General features: G+C 32.2%; 1 protein-coding gene across 6 annotated transcripts in view; it reads right to left on the bottom strand.

Moving 5' to 3' along the window:
- Positions 1-19,773, bottom strand: part of GLS (glutaminase) — an 82,086-nt gene that overhangs the window by 34,132 nt on the left and 28,181 nt on the right. For 3 of the 6 annotated variants that reach the window (XM_012776914.3, XM_076005762.1, XM_012776915.2), the window contains exons 7-12: positions 19,642-19,700; positions 9,390-9,422; positions 9,241-9,299; positions 5,945-6,011; positions 5,332-5,382; positions 1,502-1,678 (exon numbers count right to left, since the gene is read on the bottom strand). In XM_012776914.3, the coding sequence (XP_012632368.1) occupies positions 1,502-1,678; positions 5,332-5,382; positions 5,945-6,011; positions 9,241-9,299; positions 9,390-9,422; positions 19,642-19,700 (446 nt within the window). The other 3 variants (XM_076005761.1, XM_076005760.1, XM_012776921.3) reach the window with 3 other exon arrangements.

Below are 19,773 nucleotides of genomic sequence, written 5' to 3'. Positions count from 1 at the left end.
AAATGTCTGAGGAATAGAGATAAAATGGTAATTTAAATTAATCCTCTTCAAAAAATTTAGGTTTATGTTATACAAAATTTGACAATTATGATAAAAACAAAAATTAATGTCATTAAGGCAGTGTTCATTAACTGCTTACTAACATTCAGATATTAAGTACCTCTTGACAGAAGTACACCAATAAAATACTCTTGCAGAAAACTAAACAAGCAAATAAAAACCACCTGAATCAGATCTACCAATTTATAGGAAATGCAAGGGACAAGACATATGTAATCAGCAAAAATTAAGACTGTAGGAAATCATACAGGATAATGACCCAGTGTTTTCAACCAAAAATAACAAGAAAATAAGAGAGAAGTCATGAGAAGACCTACAGATTAAAAGAAAAAGGGAGACACAACCAATTACAAAGTATGGTCTTTATATGTACCTCTGGTCAAAAAAACTATAAAGTAATATAGTAGTAATTTATAAGATAATCCAGTTAATCTGAACATTGACTAAATATTTTAATGATAATAAATTTAATGGTGATATTAAATTAATGATATTAAAGTTTTGATATATAATATTTAAGTTTTTTATATGTAATAATGGTACTGCATATTTTGTTATGGGTCTTTATCATTCAGAATAATATACTATAATATGACAAGGGTGGGGGGCATAAGTGTACATACAGATGAAAGAAGATTGGTCATGTATTCATAATTATTGAAGTTCAGTGATGGGTACATTAAATGCATCTATTTTTATGTTTGAAAATTTCCAAGACAAAAAAGTTTTTTAGGACATTATGACTTGACATAGCAGAATGAAATAAGAAAAGTCTGTACATTTCACAAGTGGCAAATGCACAACAGAGCTTAAAGAAATATACTTTTGTTAAGTTTTAACTTTAATATACTTTAAGTCCTTTAAAACAAGGGTCCCCAACCTATGGTGAGTTGTATAATTATTTCATTATATATTACAATGTAATAATAATAAAAATAAAGTGTACAATAAATATAATGCACTTAAATCATCCCAAAACCATCCTCTTCCATCCCCCATACCCATCCATGGAAAAACTGTCTTCCATGAAAATAGTCCCTGGTGCCTAAAAGGTTGGGAACTGCTGCTTTAAAACATCTATGGCTGTAACCAAAGATAATAAACATTACATCTTTCTGAACTTAAGGAATTCTTGAGGTACATAATCATCACAATGCTAAACATTAACTGAAATTAAAGTCTATACTAACCTTGTACATTGGAATGCCTTAAAAGCAGAAGTGATGAGATCCTATATACTAAACTTCCAAGTTCTTAAGAACATCTGGTAGACTGTTTAACTCTATTCCTTACTAATTCTGTAACACATTAACCTTGAAAACAAGCCTCTCTCTCAAAAATTAATGTACAGCTGTGGAAGCAAAGTTTACAGAGCATTTTTAAAAGAACCAGTTCAGACTAGTTTCTTGCCCTAGAAAATTAAGATTAAACAATTACTTACATGGAAAGCAAACTGCCCTGAGAAGTCATACATGCCACAGGAATGCATCAAACTCAGTGTATTTCGAACTGCTTCAGGGCTCAGCACTCTTTCACCAGTAATTGGGCAGAAACCACCATTAGCCAATGTGGCAGCCATCACACTGGCTGATTCACAAGTCACTTCAATGGAGCACAGCTAAAACGAATTAAAAAAAAAAACAGAATTCTAAACAATTCAGGCTCATATGACTTTTAGTATTACAGTTGATTTCTAAGACAATCTATTTTATCTGGCATTTCATACATATCTGAAATATTTCTTCCAAAGAGATAATTTTAGTGTGACTTGATGACATACCAAAGTTGTTTTTTTTGTGTGTGTGACATGGTTTCTCTCTGTCACCACCACTACAGTGCGGTGGCATCGTCATAGCTCACTGTTGGCTCAAGCGATCCTCCTGCCTCAGACTCCTGAGCAGCTGGGACTACAGGTCTGTGCCACCACACTTGGTTAATTTTTCTTGTTTTTGTAGAGATGGGGTCTCACTCTTGCTCAGGCTGGTCTCAAACTCCTGACTTCAAGCAATTCTCCCACCTGAGCCTCCCAAAGCCCTAGGATTATAGGCATGAGCCACCTCGCCCAGCCCCAAAGATTTAACTGACCAAAGTTCTAGCTCTTTCAAAGTTTATCCTAATTTTCCCAAAGTTATTCAGTCTTTTAATGGCAGAGGTAAACTAAAGCACTATGATCTGTTATCGCTCCATGTGATATTCATATTTGTTTAAACACTAACACTTTCTGTGGGATACACAAGCATAATTATTTTTAATGCAACAGAAAAAAAATGAGCCATGATATATTTTTAAGATAAAGTGCCGTATATCAGCATTATGACAGATAGCATCTACCTTAGAAATTACCACTTTTGGAAAAAAAAATGCTGAAATGCCTTCACTTACATCAAAGCTCAGCATCCCCATTTATATGGTAACATAGAAAAGACAAAGGGGAAGAAAAATATAAGACAATACTTTCCTGTCTTATATTACTTTCTTGTCTTGTCTTGGTTTAGCTGTGTGAGGCTAAACCAGAATGTTGCCTTGTAGACCATTTGTTAATATTTACTACAGGTGTTGACTACATCATGATGAATGAAAAATGGGAAGCCCAGATATTCTAGCATGAAATTTCTTTATTTAAATATAATCAAAATAATAGAAGTACTTTATCACACCAAACCCAAATTTACCCATAACACAAAAATAATAAACTCTTCCACTTTTTATTTTTAATTTACAGTGACCAAAACTGGGTGGGAGGGAGGAAAAGAGAAAGCATAAAGGAGGAGGATGAGAAGACTGGGTCCTCAACCTGTAAACTTTCCTCAAACTCCAAGATCTACAAGAGGCAAGAAGGGGTTTGGAAATAGCAAGAAAGCAAACTACTAATAACTACAGTGACTTGGAACGCTATGTATCTAACTTTGACTGGAAGTCACTTTTTGATGGACTTTCACTTTTGCCCATTTATATTAAAATCTCTTCCCTATTTCTCCAAAACTACAGAATCTACTTCCTATACTGTTCCAGATACCAAAGAATTATGATAAGGTTGATTTAATTATGAAAGGCTTTCTAAAAGAAGATTTAGATTCCAATGATCATTTCCTAATTTACACTTAATATTAATTGGAATTTTGTTTAACATAAGGCGACATATTCCTAATTTGACAAATGCCCACTTGAGAGTACTCTCCTGATTATTTGATGGCTGTTCAATTATATACAGCCCTTCTCCAAAAATGTTAGTAAGGCTTTTATGGCTGTCTCTTGATTTTTGCCCTGAAGTATAGAAATTCAATGAACAGTCAATTAGAAGCATCTAAGCTATGAAAGAGTCACAGTTAAAGATGTATTCCAAAAAAACATTAAACTTATGGAAAAACACTCATATGGACTAGGGAAAAAATAAAGACTATTGGATAAAAGAGAAAAAATGATACTAAATTTCATGTTAACACTTTATAGTTTCACAGGAATTTCACACATATCATCTCATTATCTTCAATGTAATACAGCAAGTTAGGTCAAACATATACTACAGATAATAAAACTAGGGAACAGAAATTTTTCTAAAGAAGACAGAAGAATGGCCAACAAACATATGAAGAAATGCTCAACATCTCTAATCATCAGGGAAATGCAAATCAAAACCACAATGAGATATCACTTAACCCCAGTGAGAATGGCCTTTATCAAAAAATATCCAAACAATAAATGCTGGCGTGGTTGCGGAGAGAGAGGAACACTCCTACACTGCTGGTGGGACTGCAAACTAGTTCAACCTCTGTGGAAAGCAATATGGAGATACCTTAAAGCGATACAAGTGAATCTACCATTTGATCCAGCAATCCCATTGCTGGGCATCTACCCAAATGATCCAGTGACACTCTACAAAAAAGACACCTGCACTCGAATGTTTATACCAGCACAATTCATAATTGCAAGGCTGTGGAAACAGCCCAAGTGCCCATCAATCCAAGAATGGATTAATAAAATGTGGTATATGTATACCATGGAGTACTATTCAGCTCTAAGAAACAATGGTGATATAGCACATCTTATATTTTCCTGGTTAGAGCTGGAACCCATACTACTAAGTGAAGTATCCCAAGAATGGAAAAACAAGCACCAGATATATTCTCCAGCAAACTGGTATTAACTGAGTAGCACCTAAGTGGACACATAGGTGCTACAGTAATAGGGTATTGGGCAGGTGGGAGGGGGGAGGGGGGCGGGTATATACATACATAATGAGTGAGATGTGCACCATCTGGGGGATGGTCAGACTTTTGGGGGGAGGGGGGGAAATGGGCATTTATTGAAACCTTAAAATCTGTACCCCCATAATATGCCAAAATAAAAAAAAAATAAAAAATAAAAAAATAAAACTAGGGATTAGTAACTGAAATTAGGTCACATGGCTAATAAGTAGGTAGGCTAGACTTTGAATTTCATATCAACAGTCTGGATTCCCAATTCATTTTCCACATTGAGCAGATAACCAACTGTGACCTGGACTTGATTACTGAAAGGCTAAAATTAAAGCACCTTCAAAAGTAAAGACAGGCAAATGTGAGGTAAACTAAAAATTAACAATAATGTAGCCTACTATAGCTTCACATTATAGTCCTATCAGTGGCACGAATGGTGTTAAATTTGTAATAATAAGTTGAACTAAAAATTTGAAGGGAGGGGAGGGATCACTAGGAAGGCTATCCTAAACTGAGTTTTATACCTCAGCAGATTATATACATGGTTCCTTTACCCCAACCCCTCCTCCTGAATATTGAGAGCTACTCTAACTTAGAAAACCAACAATGTGAAGCTAGAAATGTACTAAATAATTATTCTCCTAGCACCAGGTAAGCCAGGATAGAGTGGAAACAAATAAATTACAAAAGATACCAAATGAGCTGAGAAACTGACACTTTAAAATGCTGAATACCAGCTATCTAATAAAAAAAAAAAAAAAATAGCTTCTCCCGAACAAAATTTAAAAGATAAGAAAACAGAGCTCAGTCTATAATTAGAGAAGCCAATTTCTGGGACTGCATATTATTTTTGACACTACTTAAACATGATGTTTTCAGAAAATTTTTTCCTTATTACATTTTGAAGCATGACTTTTTAGGAGACACAGACATGAAGCTGCTTTTCATGAAGACATTATTTAAAAGTTAACAAAAAATATATTTTATCATTATCTAGAACCAAGATTTAAGGACATCTATCGTTTGTAAAATGTAACACATGCATTTATATACACAGTTTATACAATTAAATTACCTGGAAATAGAAGTCTAATATACCAACCATGTCTGTGCCTTCTGGAAAACACTGAAAAAATAGAAAGACATTAAAAATATAGGCACACAGGAAAATATATGAATATATGAAGATGAAATTTACAGAAATGTTTCATTTTAATTGAGAATGAAATAGTACATAACCTCTAAATGAGTATAAACATGAAACAATGAATAATAAAGCAAAATTACATCACATCATATACATTTCTAGATACTAGTTTAACTGGCAATGATAAACTGATTAATAATGTATAAACTATATTGGACCAGCCACTTAAAATAAAAATAAAAAATAAAAAAAAAAATCAAGGGTAGTAAACACTAAGTATACTTTTGAGAAAACGAACTAAATCTCAAACAAAATTTACATTAATAAATTCAATATTAAATATTAATGTCAAATATTTCAATACTGCCAGATAGAAATAATTTAATAATAACATTAACAACTTGATAAAAATGCTTTGCAAACACTTCCGCATCCTAAATAATAAGTAGTTGCTTAAAGGCTATTGTTGATTTCATAGCATATATTTTCATATATTTTAGTAAATAAAAATAATTTAAAATAGAAATAAAAATTTAAAAACCTTCTTTTCTTTTAAGTAATATCCTATTGCAAAATTTCGATCTCCACTTTCTCTTTCAGATTGAAACCTGGAAGAAAAAATAAATTTGCTCTATTTACTTTCTATTAAAATATTGACAGTTCTTTAATTTGTATGGCAAAGTATAGCATTAAGAACAGTGAACTAAGATTCAGGACTGCTGAATTCAGGTCTCAATTAAGTGATATTTCTTTCAATCTTAATTTTCTTAGCTGTAGAACGACTGAAATGAACTCAGACCCTTCCTACTTCCACTTTTACGAACAAAAATGCTAATTTTAAAATTCTCAAATATTCCACCATTAAAGAACACTGAAAAACTGCATAATCCTCTAGCTCCCCAAAAGTACAATAAACAGTCAATTCCAACTGAGGGAATCATGGAAATTTCACTGAGAGACGGACACATAAAATGAATCTTGCAGACAAAATGAATCTTACAGGATTCACTGGAGTAACAGATTTAAGGGAAAAGCCTAAGCACTGGGAAATTCCAGGCAGCATGGACAGTTATAAATAACTATAAAAGACAGGACTCCATTGAAGCACAGCAAATCCTCTGATGTGTCTAGCGAAATGGGTGTATGTATGAAGAGTGGAGAAACACCAAACTAACAAAGGAGACTGGGAACCAAATTATTGAGATCAATAAATGCCAAAAAATGCAATGGCTCCTGATTGCCCACAAAACAAAAGTTTGAAGGAAGGCTTTCAAACAAGTTACCTTGTCAGATCTGCATTTCAGAAGAATAAGTTTGATATTTGTTTGGGACAGGGAAAAAGAAAGGATAATTGATATATTATTATTATTATTATATATATTACTGTAATGAGAGCTACAAGAAAGCCTGAATTTAGGCAGTGGTGATAGAACAGAAGGAGGGGCATGATCAAACATGTGAGCAATTGGATAAATCTTCTAACAGGATAAGAAAGAGGAGAGATCAATTTAAAGACTGGTACAAAGCCTGAATTTCCAACATGGCCTACTGAGAGGATAATAGTATTGACTGACATAAAGATCTCTAGAGCAAAGAGCAGTTTGGGAAGAAAGAGAACAAATTTTAATTTAGACAGATTAATTTGCAGTACATTTGAAAATCAACCTACAAATGTCCAGAAGGCTACTAATAGTACAGGGACTGTGGGTGATATTCTTTACATTAATTGAGGTGGACAGCCCCTTCTAATTGTACATTTTTACATTTCTGTGGTCAGAAAAGTAATAATGGATATGAAAAAATTCTTGTCTACTTGCCATACTTAAAAAAAAAAAATCAACATAAAGGACTAAGTATTCAGCAATTATCACAATGCCTGACACACAGTTCAGTTCATCAAACACTATCTCAAGTGCTATTAACTGCCAGGTAACAGGGATATAGAAATGAACTGGAAGACACAATACTCTATTCAGGTCTTAAGGAGGTCAGAATCTAATGGTAGTTATGAGGCAAAGAGAGACTATGGAATAAGTTCAATAATATATGGAAACATGAGAGCATAGAAAAGAGGTAAGATGAGGTTCATGGAAAACTTCCTGGAAAAGACAGTTAAGCTGATGAATTAATGTCAATAAGGCAAATAGCCTAAAAATGTTTACCACTGAAATATGAAGCAGTAAGTGCGAAGTAACAATAAAACAATAGTTAGTATTTATGTTAAAACTGTCTTAACATAATTTTTCTAATTATAAGGAAACAATCAAATTCAAAATGGGGAATATCCACTCCAGCCCATGGGCCAGATCTGGCCTGCTGCATGTTTTCATAAAGTTTTTTTTGGAACACAACCATTGTCAATGGCTGCTTTCCTACTAAAACAGTGGAACTCCATAGTTGCAACAGAAACCATATGTGGCCCATGAGCCTGAAATATTTACTGTCTGATTCTTCAAAGAAAAAGTCAGTCAATCCCTGCTCTCTGAAACAAGGGGTCTTCACTCCTAAAAAGAAGTTATTTAATAAAATCTTTAAAAGTAAGGATCTACAGCAAGGAGACTATTCTAAATAGACAAAACAGACATACTAACAAATGCAATGTATGAACCTTGATCAGTTCCTGAATTAAAAAAAAATAAAAGTTTTAAAAAGCATTTTGAGGCCGGGCGCTGTGGCTCACGCCTGTAATCCTAGCTCTTGGGAGGCCGAGGCGGGCGGATTGCTCAAGGTCAGGAGTTCAAAACCAGCCTGAGCAAGAGCGAGACCCCGTCTCTACTATAAAATAGAAAGAAATTAATTGGCCAACTGATATATATATAAAAAATTAGCCGGGCATAGTGGCGCATGCCTGTAGTCCCAGCTACTCGGGAGGCTGAGGCAGAAGGATCACTCGAGCCCAGGAGTTTGAGGTTGCTGTGAGCTAGGCTGACGCCACGGCACTCACTCTAGCCTGGACAACAAAGCGAGACTCTGTCTCAAAAAAAAAAAAAAAAAAAAAAAAAAAAAAAAAAAAAAAAGCATTTTGAGGACAATTAGGGGTATTTTCATATTAATTAAGGTCAGGGTTTTTTAAAATTCATGTTAATGTTCTTAAGTGTGTAAGTGGTATTATGGTTATGTAGGACACTATCCTTATTCTCAGGATATACATGCTGAATTATTTAAGGGTGAGGTATCATGATGTCTACAACCTAATTTCAAATAGTTCAGAAAAAGAAAAACTGTATGTATATATTTACATATATGTATATATAGAGATATACACACATTTTTATACATTTATCTAAAGAGAAAGATTGGGAAAAAAGAACAAGTATAACAAACTACTATAGAATATAAGATTCCAGATATTCATTATTTATTCTTTCAACTTCTCTATAAACTTGACCATTTCAAAATTAAAAATTGGAGTCAAAATCAAGTCAGCCAGAGAGAGAGATAAAAGATGTAAGACAAGTAGTATACGATAAGACAAAACTGGAGAAGTGCTGTTAATTTGAGGTGAACCTGGGATCTCTTCTGACTGTATGATTATCTTTAAGAAGTTTATTAAAACTACTTTAAGCATTTTTAAGTGTTTCTATTAGGTAATTTAGAAATCATTCATTTACCACCAAATGACTAAACTTTAAGTAATTATTCACTGAAGTCAGTCCTAGGACCAACAATGGAGAGAAGATTAATTCTAAATACAGTGAGCATATATGTATACACACAAACAAACATATATATGAAGTAACAAAGCAATATTTAAAATACAATTCTATAATCTAGATTTTTTATTAATTTAAAAAGGCCTGACCCACTATAAAAACATAAGTCACAAAGCAGACTCACGTTGCATTACTGAATCCAACATATTCATTACCAGCCATCTTGTTCAAAAACTGCATTACCTATAAATCAAAATTAGAAAGTATTAGTAATCACAAAAAACAAATATATAAAGAATGTGGCATGAAAACTGAATTCTATGTTGCACTTACATAGTCAAATTTTTCAGCATTATTTACTCCTTGCTATAAAGAAATAAGAAACATAAATATGTTAATATAGGCACCACCACAGTTTAATTTTAAAGTAATACAATATCAAAATTTCAAATAGCTACCATTATGATACACTGCATTAGTACTTCTAAATCTAGGAAATGCTTCTAAAGTAACTTAATATTTACATAAAGTTTTTTGCACATTCTTTAACACCCACATGTTGAGAATGAATCAGAATTACAAAGGGAATGCTTTATTTTAAGTATATCTTTACTCAACCCAAAGTTACTGAATTTTAAATCAAGTTACCCTGAAATCCCTTATCTTTCATGACAGCACATAATTAGCTAAAATGTATGTTATTTAATTCATATTTTAAAAAACTTAAAATAAAGTTTCACCCTTAGAAAAGAATTAAGTATATGTAAATCATAATTTCAATTAAGAACAATTTACTTATACTTTTAAAGAAATCCTTAAACCAACACTAGAGTTAGAAAAATGAGTTATGCTGTAAAACTAACTAATCTTTTATAATTCCAGTATATGTAAACATTCTGGATACACTTTACTAGTATAAAGAAGGCTCTACCCTTAATATATCTCACTTGTTATAATAATACTTGAAACTAAAAAAAAATTATATTTTATCGTCTTTAAAAAATTAGTTTCAATTATATTTAGTATTATGCCAATTCAGAGTACGGAAGATGTATTGTTTCATCATTTCTATTTCTGACACGTTATCTATTGCAAATGTCAACAGGAAAAACCTATGTAACGTAGATCAGTTCAAGTAGCCAAATGGTTTTATTTTACCTCGGCGAAGTTTACAAAGCAGTAAGTTGTAGATCTGAAATCAAACGTATTAATTGGTGATATGCACCCAAAAGAAACAATACATCTCTAATTTATAAAAACAGGCTTAAAATAAAATAATTTAAAACTAAAGTTTTAAAAACATACTTTTTACTTTATCCTCAAAAAAATCAAAAACATTATACTTTAAAATATTATTATGGGGGGAAACATGTACCAATTAAATCATTGAATAAATCCAGGTTCATTCTCTTAATTTATAAGAGGATTAGGGTGTGGCAGATAATGAGTGAAAACCTACAAATCAACTTATTTAAGAAAGATGTGCAATTATACATATACAATCAGTAGCTGGAAGGAACACCACACTATTTCATCAAAATTAGGCATTAACAAAAACTTAAACAAGGATAATTTAGTTACAGCCATTTGTAATCACTATCTACATATTTTTCTGTAAAGTGTCCTTTGACATATTTTAAGTTTTCTTTCCTTATAATATATCAGAAATCAAAATGTAGAAATGTAACTCCAAAGCTGTTCAATGAAAAATAATTAAAAGAAGAAATTACCAACTTCATTGAACTGTTGCAGTTGTCAAAATATTCCATAGATCCTAATGCTGTAAAATATGTAACAACATTTAAACCACAAAAACCTTTTTAACCTTAGAAAAAGCACAAAAAAACAACTCTTTTGGAAATGTATGTCAGCATTTGCATTGGGATGTCACATGGATAATTACTGGTTATACAATTAATTAATGTAAAATTAAAATAAGCAAGTTACATTGAACTTTCATTCTCTGACCTCAACTATACCCTGAAAAACTAATACAAGTTTTCCTCAATGAGCAGTCATGCTTAATATAAAAAAAAATAATTGTTTCAAGTTTAGACTGTGGTCGCATACTTGGTCTATTCTGTAAAAGGCTTACTAAATTTACAACTGATATTTACCCATGTCTATCATTATGGAGTATAACATTTTGGCTAAACTATTCAAAATGCTCTAGGCAGATTATGTAAATAGGGCAAAAAAAAATACAGGCATACCTCGTTTTACTGTACTATTGAACTAAAATGCAGATACTGCATTTACAAACTGAAGGTTTGTGGCGACCCTGTGTTGAGTAAGTCTACTGGCACCATTTTTCCAACAATGTGTGCTCACTTTGGTAACTCCCTCAATATTTAAAACTTTTTCATTATTACTGTATCTATTATAGGAATCTGTGATCAGTCATCTTTGATGTTACTATTATTATATAATTGTTTTGGGGTGCTATAAACCTTGCCCACATAAGACATTAATCCATAAGCGCAGTGTGTGACCTAACTGCTTCACCCCTGTCTCTCTTCCTCTCCTCAGGCCACCCTATCCCGAGACACAACAATATTGAAATTAGGCCAATTAATAACCCTATAATCACCTCTAAGTGTTCAAGTGAAAGGAAGAGTTCCCCTCTATCTCATTTTAAATCAAAAGCTAGAAATGATGAAGTTTGGTAAGGAAAGCATGTGGAAAGCCAAGAAAGCCCTAAATCTGGCCCTCTTGTACCAGTTAGCCAAATGGTGAATGCAAAGGAAAAGTTCTTGAAGGAAATTACAAGTACTACACCAGTATACACAGAAATGATAAAAAAGTGAAACAGCCTAACTGCTGATATAAAGAAAGTTTGAGTAGTCTGGATCGAAGATCAAACCAACCACAACATTCACTTAAGCCAAAGCCCAATCAGCATAAGCTCTACCTCTGTTCAATTCTATAAAGGCCATGGGAGGTGAGGAAGATGCAGAAGAAAAGCTAAGCAGAGGTTGGTTCATGAGGTTTAAGGAAAGAAGCTATCTCTGTAACATAAACATGCAAGGTAAAGCAGCAAGTGCTGATGTTCTTAGAAGCTGCAGCAAGTATCCACAAGATAGCATCTTTAAGGAAGGTGGCTACACTAAACAGATTTTTCAATGTACACAAAAGAGACTTTTATTGGAAAAAGATGCTATCTAGGACTTTCATAGCTAGAGAGAAGTCAATGACTGGCTTGAAAGGCTGACTCTCACGGTAGGGACTAGTGCTGCTGACATTAAGTTGAAGCCAACGCTCATTTCCGATTCTAAAAATCTGAGGGCCCTTAAGAATTATGATAAGTCTACTCTGCCTGTGTTCTATAAATGGAACAACAAAGCCTGGATTACAACGCATTTTTTACATCATGGTTTACTTAATATTTTAAGCCCACTGTTGAGACCTACTGCTCTAAAAAAAAAAAGATTGCTTCAAAATATGACTGCTCATTTATAATGCATCTGATCCAAGAGCTCTGGTGGAGAGGTACAAGGAGCTTAATGTTGTTTCCATGCTATTAACACACATCCATTCTGTAGCCCATGGATCAATGAGTAATTTCAACTTTCAAATCTTATTATTTAAGAAATACAGTTCATAAGGCTGTAGCTGCCATAGATAGTGATTCCTTTGATGGATCTTGGCAAAGTAAATTGAAAACATTTTGGAAAAGATTTACCATTCTAGATGCTATTAGGAACATTTGTGACTCATGGGAAGAGGTCAAAATGTCAACATTAACAGGAGTTTGAAAGAAGTTAATTCCAACCCTAATGGATGACTTTGAAGGGTACAACACACTTCAGTGAAGGAAGGAACTGCAGATGTGGTAGAAATATCAAGAGAATTAGAAGTAGAGCCTGAAGATATGAGTTGCTGCGATCTCATGATAAAACTTGACTAGCAATTGCTTCTTACGGATGAGCAATCTCCAGAAATGGTTATCTACTCCTGGTGAAGATGCAGTGAACATTGTTGAAATGACAAACAAAGGACTTAAAATATTCCATAAACTTAGTTGACAAAGAATCAGTGCAGGGTTTGAGAAGAACAATTTTAATTCTGAAAGAAGTTCTACTATGGGTAAAATGCCGTCAAACAGCATGGCATGATACAGAGAAATCTTTTGTAAAAAGAAGAGTCAATAGATACAGCAAATTTCATTGTTGTCTTATTTAAGAAATTACTACAGCCATCACAACTTTTAGCAACCCCTACTCTGATCAGTCAGCAGCCATCCACATGGAGGCAAGACCCTTCACTGGCAAAAAGATTATGACACTCTGATGGCTCAGATGATACTAAAGATTTCTTAGCTATAAGGTATTTTTTAATTAAAGAATGTATATTGGTTTTTTTAGACACACTTAATATACTAAAGTATATTATAAACATAACTTTCATATCTACTAGGAAACAAAAAAATTGTGTGACCTGTTTTATTGCAATACTCAATTTACTCTGGTGGTCTGGAACCAAACCTGCAATTTCTCCAAGGTATGCCTGTACTGAATGATTGTGTTGACTAAAGATTGTTTCTCTCCAGAACTTTCCCCCATTTAAATGTAAAGGCATTTAACTTAAGCCAATAAAATATGCCTGCCTCTGTATTTTTGGAAAGATTTCATGTACTCTAGAGATATATGGGATCTAATAATCGTTTAAGATGCCATGTTATTTTAATTTTGAAAACATTATAGTCAAAGTTCATTTGCAAAGCTCTTAGGAAAAGCACAGACATACACATACAAAATAAATTAGAGCAAACCCCTCATTCAAAAAAACAAAACCCAAAACTATAAAAAAACCATCATCATTATCATTATGGGGAGCAATGGAGTGAGAGGGGTAAAGGAATAGATGCTACAAAAATTGAAGCTGAAAATGGGTACGTGGGGACTGATTATACTAATAGTTTATTTTATATATGTTTAAATTTTTTTGTAATAAACAGTTAAAGGAAAAATATTTATTTGCTAATAATTTCCCATACTAATTTGCAAGATTGTTCCTTTTAAGCATTTTCTTTCCCCTTTGGAACAGTAATTGATTTTTAGTTCATATGCCACTGGCTATTTTCTATTGCTAGAGTGAGCTGTGGATGAATTCTCTTCCTGTTTTTAATTTGTACAGATGTATTAGTTGAGAAATCTTGCTTACAATCGATGAAAAGATTGAAATAGAAAAATTTTTGTTGTAATAATGTCATTCAGTTCTTTACATGCCTCTACATCATTGTGTGTCAAAAGTCACATAGTAATCTATCCTTCAAAATTACACTAATGTTCTTATTAACTGACAACTTGCTTAGATTGTCTTTCAATTTCGTTGAAACCAAAGAACTGGAAACAACCTCCTGTACAATAAGACTTATCAGTCATTACAGTGATTTACATCCTTGATACCACTGACTCCAATATTTCAATATGTTTTATGTTAAAAAAAATAAAAATAAGTAGAAATATAATAAACTTTGAAACACACGAGAAGTATGCCTTTCTTTGGAAAATGGGAAAGACACCTATACCAGAGGCAGATTAATTTTAAGAAAAGCACATATAGAAACAGATTGGAAATTGACTATCTTAAAACATCAATGCCCCTTTATCCCTTAGAAAGAATCATGTACCCAGGAATACATTTATCCCAGCATACAAGTATTATTAGATATTATGTTAATTTTGAAAAATTTATAGTAAATACAGTAGGAACTTTTTTTTAAAGAAACTAAATTTAGAAAAATATATTTAGCATAATTTTGAATCCATTTACCAAAGAGGTTTTTTTAAAATTAGAGACAGGATCTCACTCTGTAACCCAGGCCAGAGTATAGGGGTGTAATCATAGCTCACTGCAACTTCAAACTCCTGGGCTCTAGCAATCCTTCTGCCTCAGTCTCCTGAGTAGCTAGGACTACAGGGACCACCATGCCTAGCTAATTTATTTTTTAATGTTTTGTAGAGACAGGGTCTCACTACACTGCCCAGGCTGGTCTCAAACTCCTGGGCTAAAGAGATCCTCCCACCTCAGCATCCTGAAAATGCTAGGATAACAGGTGCAAGCCATCACACCTGGCCCAAGTGACTTTAAAAAGCAAACCAGGTGGGTTGTTTGAAAAGGATAATCAGATCCTAATATTAAAAAAAATATACAAATTTTTCTATAAATATGCCTATCAAGTTATAGAATTTACATTTCTTTGAAGAAGACTTTATGACTAAAAATTTGATAAAGAGGCACTGAGTTTTAATACTAATAAAAGAATTAATGTTACTATATTGCAGCGTTTTTAATACTGTTTTTACAACATATTCATGAATTGACTCATGATAAAACAGGTGAAAACATCACTGTTAACAAGGACATCTGCCAATAAAATTAATATACAAATGGCTCATTTAAAGACAATGCATTAATCAGAGTTATTCTATAAGTAACTCACTTGATTCCATTCATAAAGTATGGAGGTGCAAGGCAATTAAAAACTAGAGATCACAGAGGAAAGAGGCAAAAATAGGTAACTAAAAATGATTTTACAAAATATTCTTAGTTTATTCTTATGACAGAAAATGCTTTAAAGCTAATAGTATTAGGAAAATTAAAAATAGATATTATGGGTAAAAATAAGGTTGTTCTAGGTCTAGTATTTTCATAGATTAACCCTAAAAATAAAGTAACAAAACATTTTTCAGTTGGCAATAAACAATCTACCTTTCATTAAAAAAAAACTCAAACGTATCAATTGATATAAACATAAAGTAAAAAATTCCATCTTTTGAATGTTATCAAGTCCAAGGCATCATTCATTATTCCCCAGAATCACAAGCTGCCTTAAAAAATGTGGTTTATAAGCAAATCTAAAAAGTTATTGCTAACATGACCAAATTCAACATTTATACATTAACTGAACTTATCTTGATTTTCATAGATCATGATTAAATCATTTAAAGAGAAAGAAAACCTCAAGTTTTTAAATTCAAAAATACCTCTGATTAAAAAAAATCCAAGCTTCCTTAAATGACAAAAACTGGAAACTACAACTAGAATAAAGAGACATAAACATAGATGACAGTGTAACTTAACTATTTTTAAAACAAAAAAGCGTAAGTGTGGCAATAATTTTTCAGTATGTTGCCCTTATTTTCCCACCCTAACCATCAAGTTATCACCAGACCTTAACTTTTAAAGTAAAACTAGGTGAAAGTTTTACCATTGAAAAGAAAAAAAATTACATAAGGATATTGCTATTTCATATAAAAATAGCTGCTCCTTTCAAATTTATTTTTATTCTTTCATTCTTTCCTTTAAATCAAACAATCAGACATTATCATCATCAAGTAAAACACACTGAAACAAAAAGTATTCCTTTAAAATTAGTAACCACCACAGAGAAAAAGAGAGGAAGTACAGTACCCTTACAGGTTTTTTTTAATTATGTGCATTTTAAGTATAAAATGACATTTGTTTTTAAAAAGGTATTTACCTATAAAGCTTTGTTTAAAATTTTAAATATTGGAGTTTTCCTATAAGCTTAGTAGTTAAGAATTTATGCGACAGGTTCCTTCTGTCCAAATCCTCCTTTTTTCCACAATCTGCTAATCCTTTTGAATATTTGCTCTGCCTCTTCCCCCATTTCCTGAGGATCACCACCAATCCTACAAGGAAAAAATATCAATACTACAAAATTATGAAATTAAGAGTCTTACTAAAGACTCTACTTAATTTGGGGGTGCAGGGAAGTAACATGAGAAGAATTGTTTTAATGGCATCATGAAAAATTCCTGAATTTTGACAGAAAAAAAAAAATCACAAACAGTCTTAAGGTCATCAAGTAAAAGAAGAGCTAAAAAGCAGAAGTCAAATCTAGTAACCATGGTAAAATATCCATGCTTTGGGTATTCAAATGCAAGATCTGCGGAAAAGGGTCTATTTCCTTACATATAGGCACTTATGTCCAAAAAATGACTACATATACTCACTAAAAAATAGATTTATCTTTTAAGCCAATGAATTGATATCTTTTGTACAAGTTATAATTAAGAAAACAGTATTTCTGCATTGGGGCAATGTAACTATGCTAAAGTCAAAGATGTCACCAAGAGAAATGGCAAACACCTACATTAAATATGGCAGAATGAAATATAATGAACAGCAGAGTATCAGGAGATTTAGCTCAAGCCCAATTCTACTGCTATTACAACCTATCCAGGCTCAGTTTCCTCAGCTATATAAAGTAAGAGAGCTTGACCATGAAGGCCCTTTTGGCTGTGGTTTTAGTGCCTCAACTTCAAGTCATTATGTGATCATACAATTTGTAGGGATCACAAATGGATACTTCTATGAATTCTGAATTTTCTTAACAAGATTCTAAGTATTATATTCTAGGGCAGTCAGTTTTACACAGGGTTGTATCAGGCTTCTTCCTCCAAGACTTGTATGAACTTCATTAAAAAAAAATAGCACTTCTGAAATACATTCTCAAAACAAAACAAAAACTCAAAGAAAGTGACCGTAAATCTGAAATATACCCCAAATCCTCACTTCCAACTTTGCCAGTAAATTTAAATTTTTTATAAATTTAAAATCACTCATCAAATTTCTAAGTACAAGATGACTCGGTTAAATTTGTATACTACTGAACACTGAACCTAACTTATGTTATATGTGTGTTTCAATTCTGGTTTCTAATTGTTCATACTAATGTGGCTCAATGTACAGTTTATGGTTCATGACTGAACATGGTTAAGTGAAAATAGTGATATGATGATGTGACATGACTAAACATGCAATTCCCACATGCAGCATTTCAGTGTGTCTGTGAAGGCCATGAATCATTAAACAAAAGATTCTTAACTGTATACAGTTAAGAAGTCTTCTATTGATCATTTTCATATATATATGCCCTTTTTTGAGAATGTTATTGGTACATCATGTAAATCTTTCTCCAGTTTCAGAATTCTTGAACTGGGATCCATGGATCAGCTTCAAAGAGTCTATAAACACCCTAAAGTTTATGCAAAATTATGGCATGTGAACATTTATCTGGGAAGATCCAAAAACAGTTCAGAACCATTCTAATGTTTTTCTCAAGCATTAACACATACATTGTATTATAATAACTTTTCTTCTAATTTAAAGTTACTTGTCCAAATATGAACAGTTATTAAAATGACTTTTCTCTGATCATATTTGTTGAATTTCATTATAAAGGCCCATTTACTTGTGCATAATCCATAGCACAACGTAAGCTACCAAAAGGTAGGACTGTGCTGCACACATAATTGCCTTATCATTTTCTATAATAAACAGTTTCTTTCACCTCAAACTGACAACTTTCTCTTATGTTAAATATCCACAATTAACTATTTTATAATGGGGAAAATGAAAATTTCCATAGCCTATTAAAATTAGTTACATTAAAAAAATACTTAGCTATCATATCTACTTCATTGAAGTTGTAAGAATTAAGTAGGTCAATGCCTACAAAGCATTTGTCCTACAATAACAATGAAACATATATATACTTAAGACAGTAATCTTGTATTTTAAAAGCTTTTTCTCATGAAGATATAAAACTCATGGAAGTTGAGAATTTCTAGTATACAAATTAGATTAATTTTTGTCAATTGGACCAAGGGTATAATTTATACTTGAGCATCCTTTGTGTAACCAGGGTACCCCATCCATAGTAAGGCATCTACAAAGCCATGTAGTTAGGCTTGAATCTAACTTGGATTAGATAGGCACAGATTTACTGAGGAAAGTATACAAATGTTCTAAACACAAATGAAATTTATTTTAATATAAATGAAATTTATAATTAGAAATTAAAAATCTAAATTAAAAACCAGAAGAACCTGAAATTGTGTAATAGATATAAAAATCTATCACACAACAGCACCAATTTCAAATACTTATTTCACAACATCACAGCTTCCAATTATTAAGGCAAAGCAAACACTAAAACAAATAAACAAAAAAATCAACAACATACCATAAACTTTAAAAAGAATAAGAAAGATAATATAACTTAATAATTGGAATAAGCTTTAATTATTTTAATTATGGCATGATTTAAGTAAAACAGATGAAACAAATTCAAATAAAAATTGTGGTTCCAGCTCATGAGAATATAAAAGACTTGAGAATACTGAAAAGTAAATGTACTTTGTCTTAAACACAAAGTACTAGAACATTTGTTCCTACATATGCTGATAACAAACATACAGTAAAATGCTTTTAATTCTGTTTATATCTGTTCATTCTAGTAGAGCCAAAAGGAAGAGAAAGAATAAATATCAAAACTTTAAAAAGAAAAACCTCTATGCCTATTGTTCAGCAGACTTCTTCAAGTCATTAGTAATTAACTATTGGAATTTACAATGAGTCATCTGTTTTTAATTTGGCCTTGAAATGACTACATCATTTATTTTGAAATAAAAATCCTAACCCTATACCATAAGATTTTTTTTTAACACCAAGAGAAAACTTTTCATAGTTCTACATAAACAATCCAGATTCATCTTTATATGCCTTAATTACAAAAAGTTTACTAGGTGAAAAGGAAATGTCAACATTTTACCTTTATTAATGAAGTCACAACAATTGCTCCAGCATTTACCATAGGATTATGTGGTTTATCTGTAAAATATAAAAGCAATAGTATTATTTCAAATACCTACTAGCATTTTCTTCAATGCATAGTTACTTCTCA

This window comes from Microcebus murinus, chromosome 8 (genome assembly GCF_040939455.1).
Source record: "Microcebus murinus isolate Inina chromosome 8, M.murinus_Inina_mat1.0, whole genome shotgun sequence".
Lineage (NCBI taxonomy): Eukaryota > Metazoa > Chordata > Mammalia > Primates > Cheirogaleidae > Microcebus > Microcebus murinus.
This window is presented reverse-complemented; position numbering and strand designations above follow the sequence as displayed.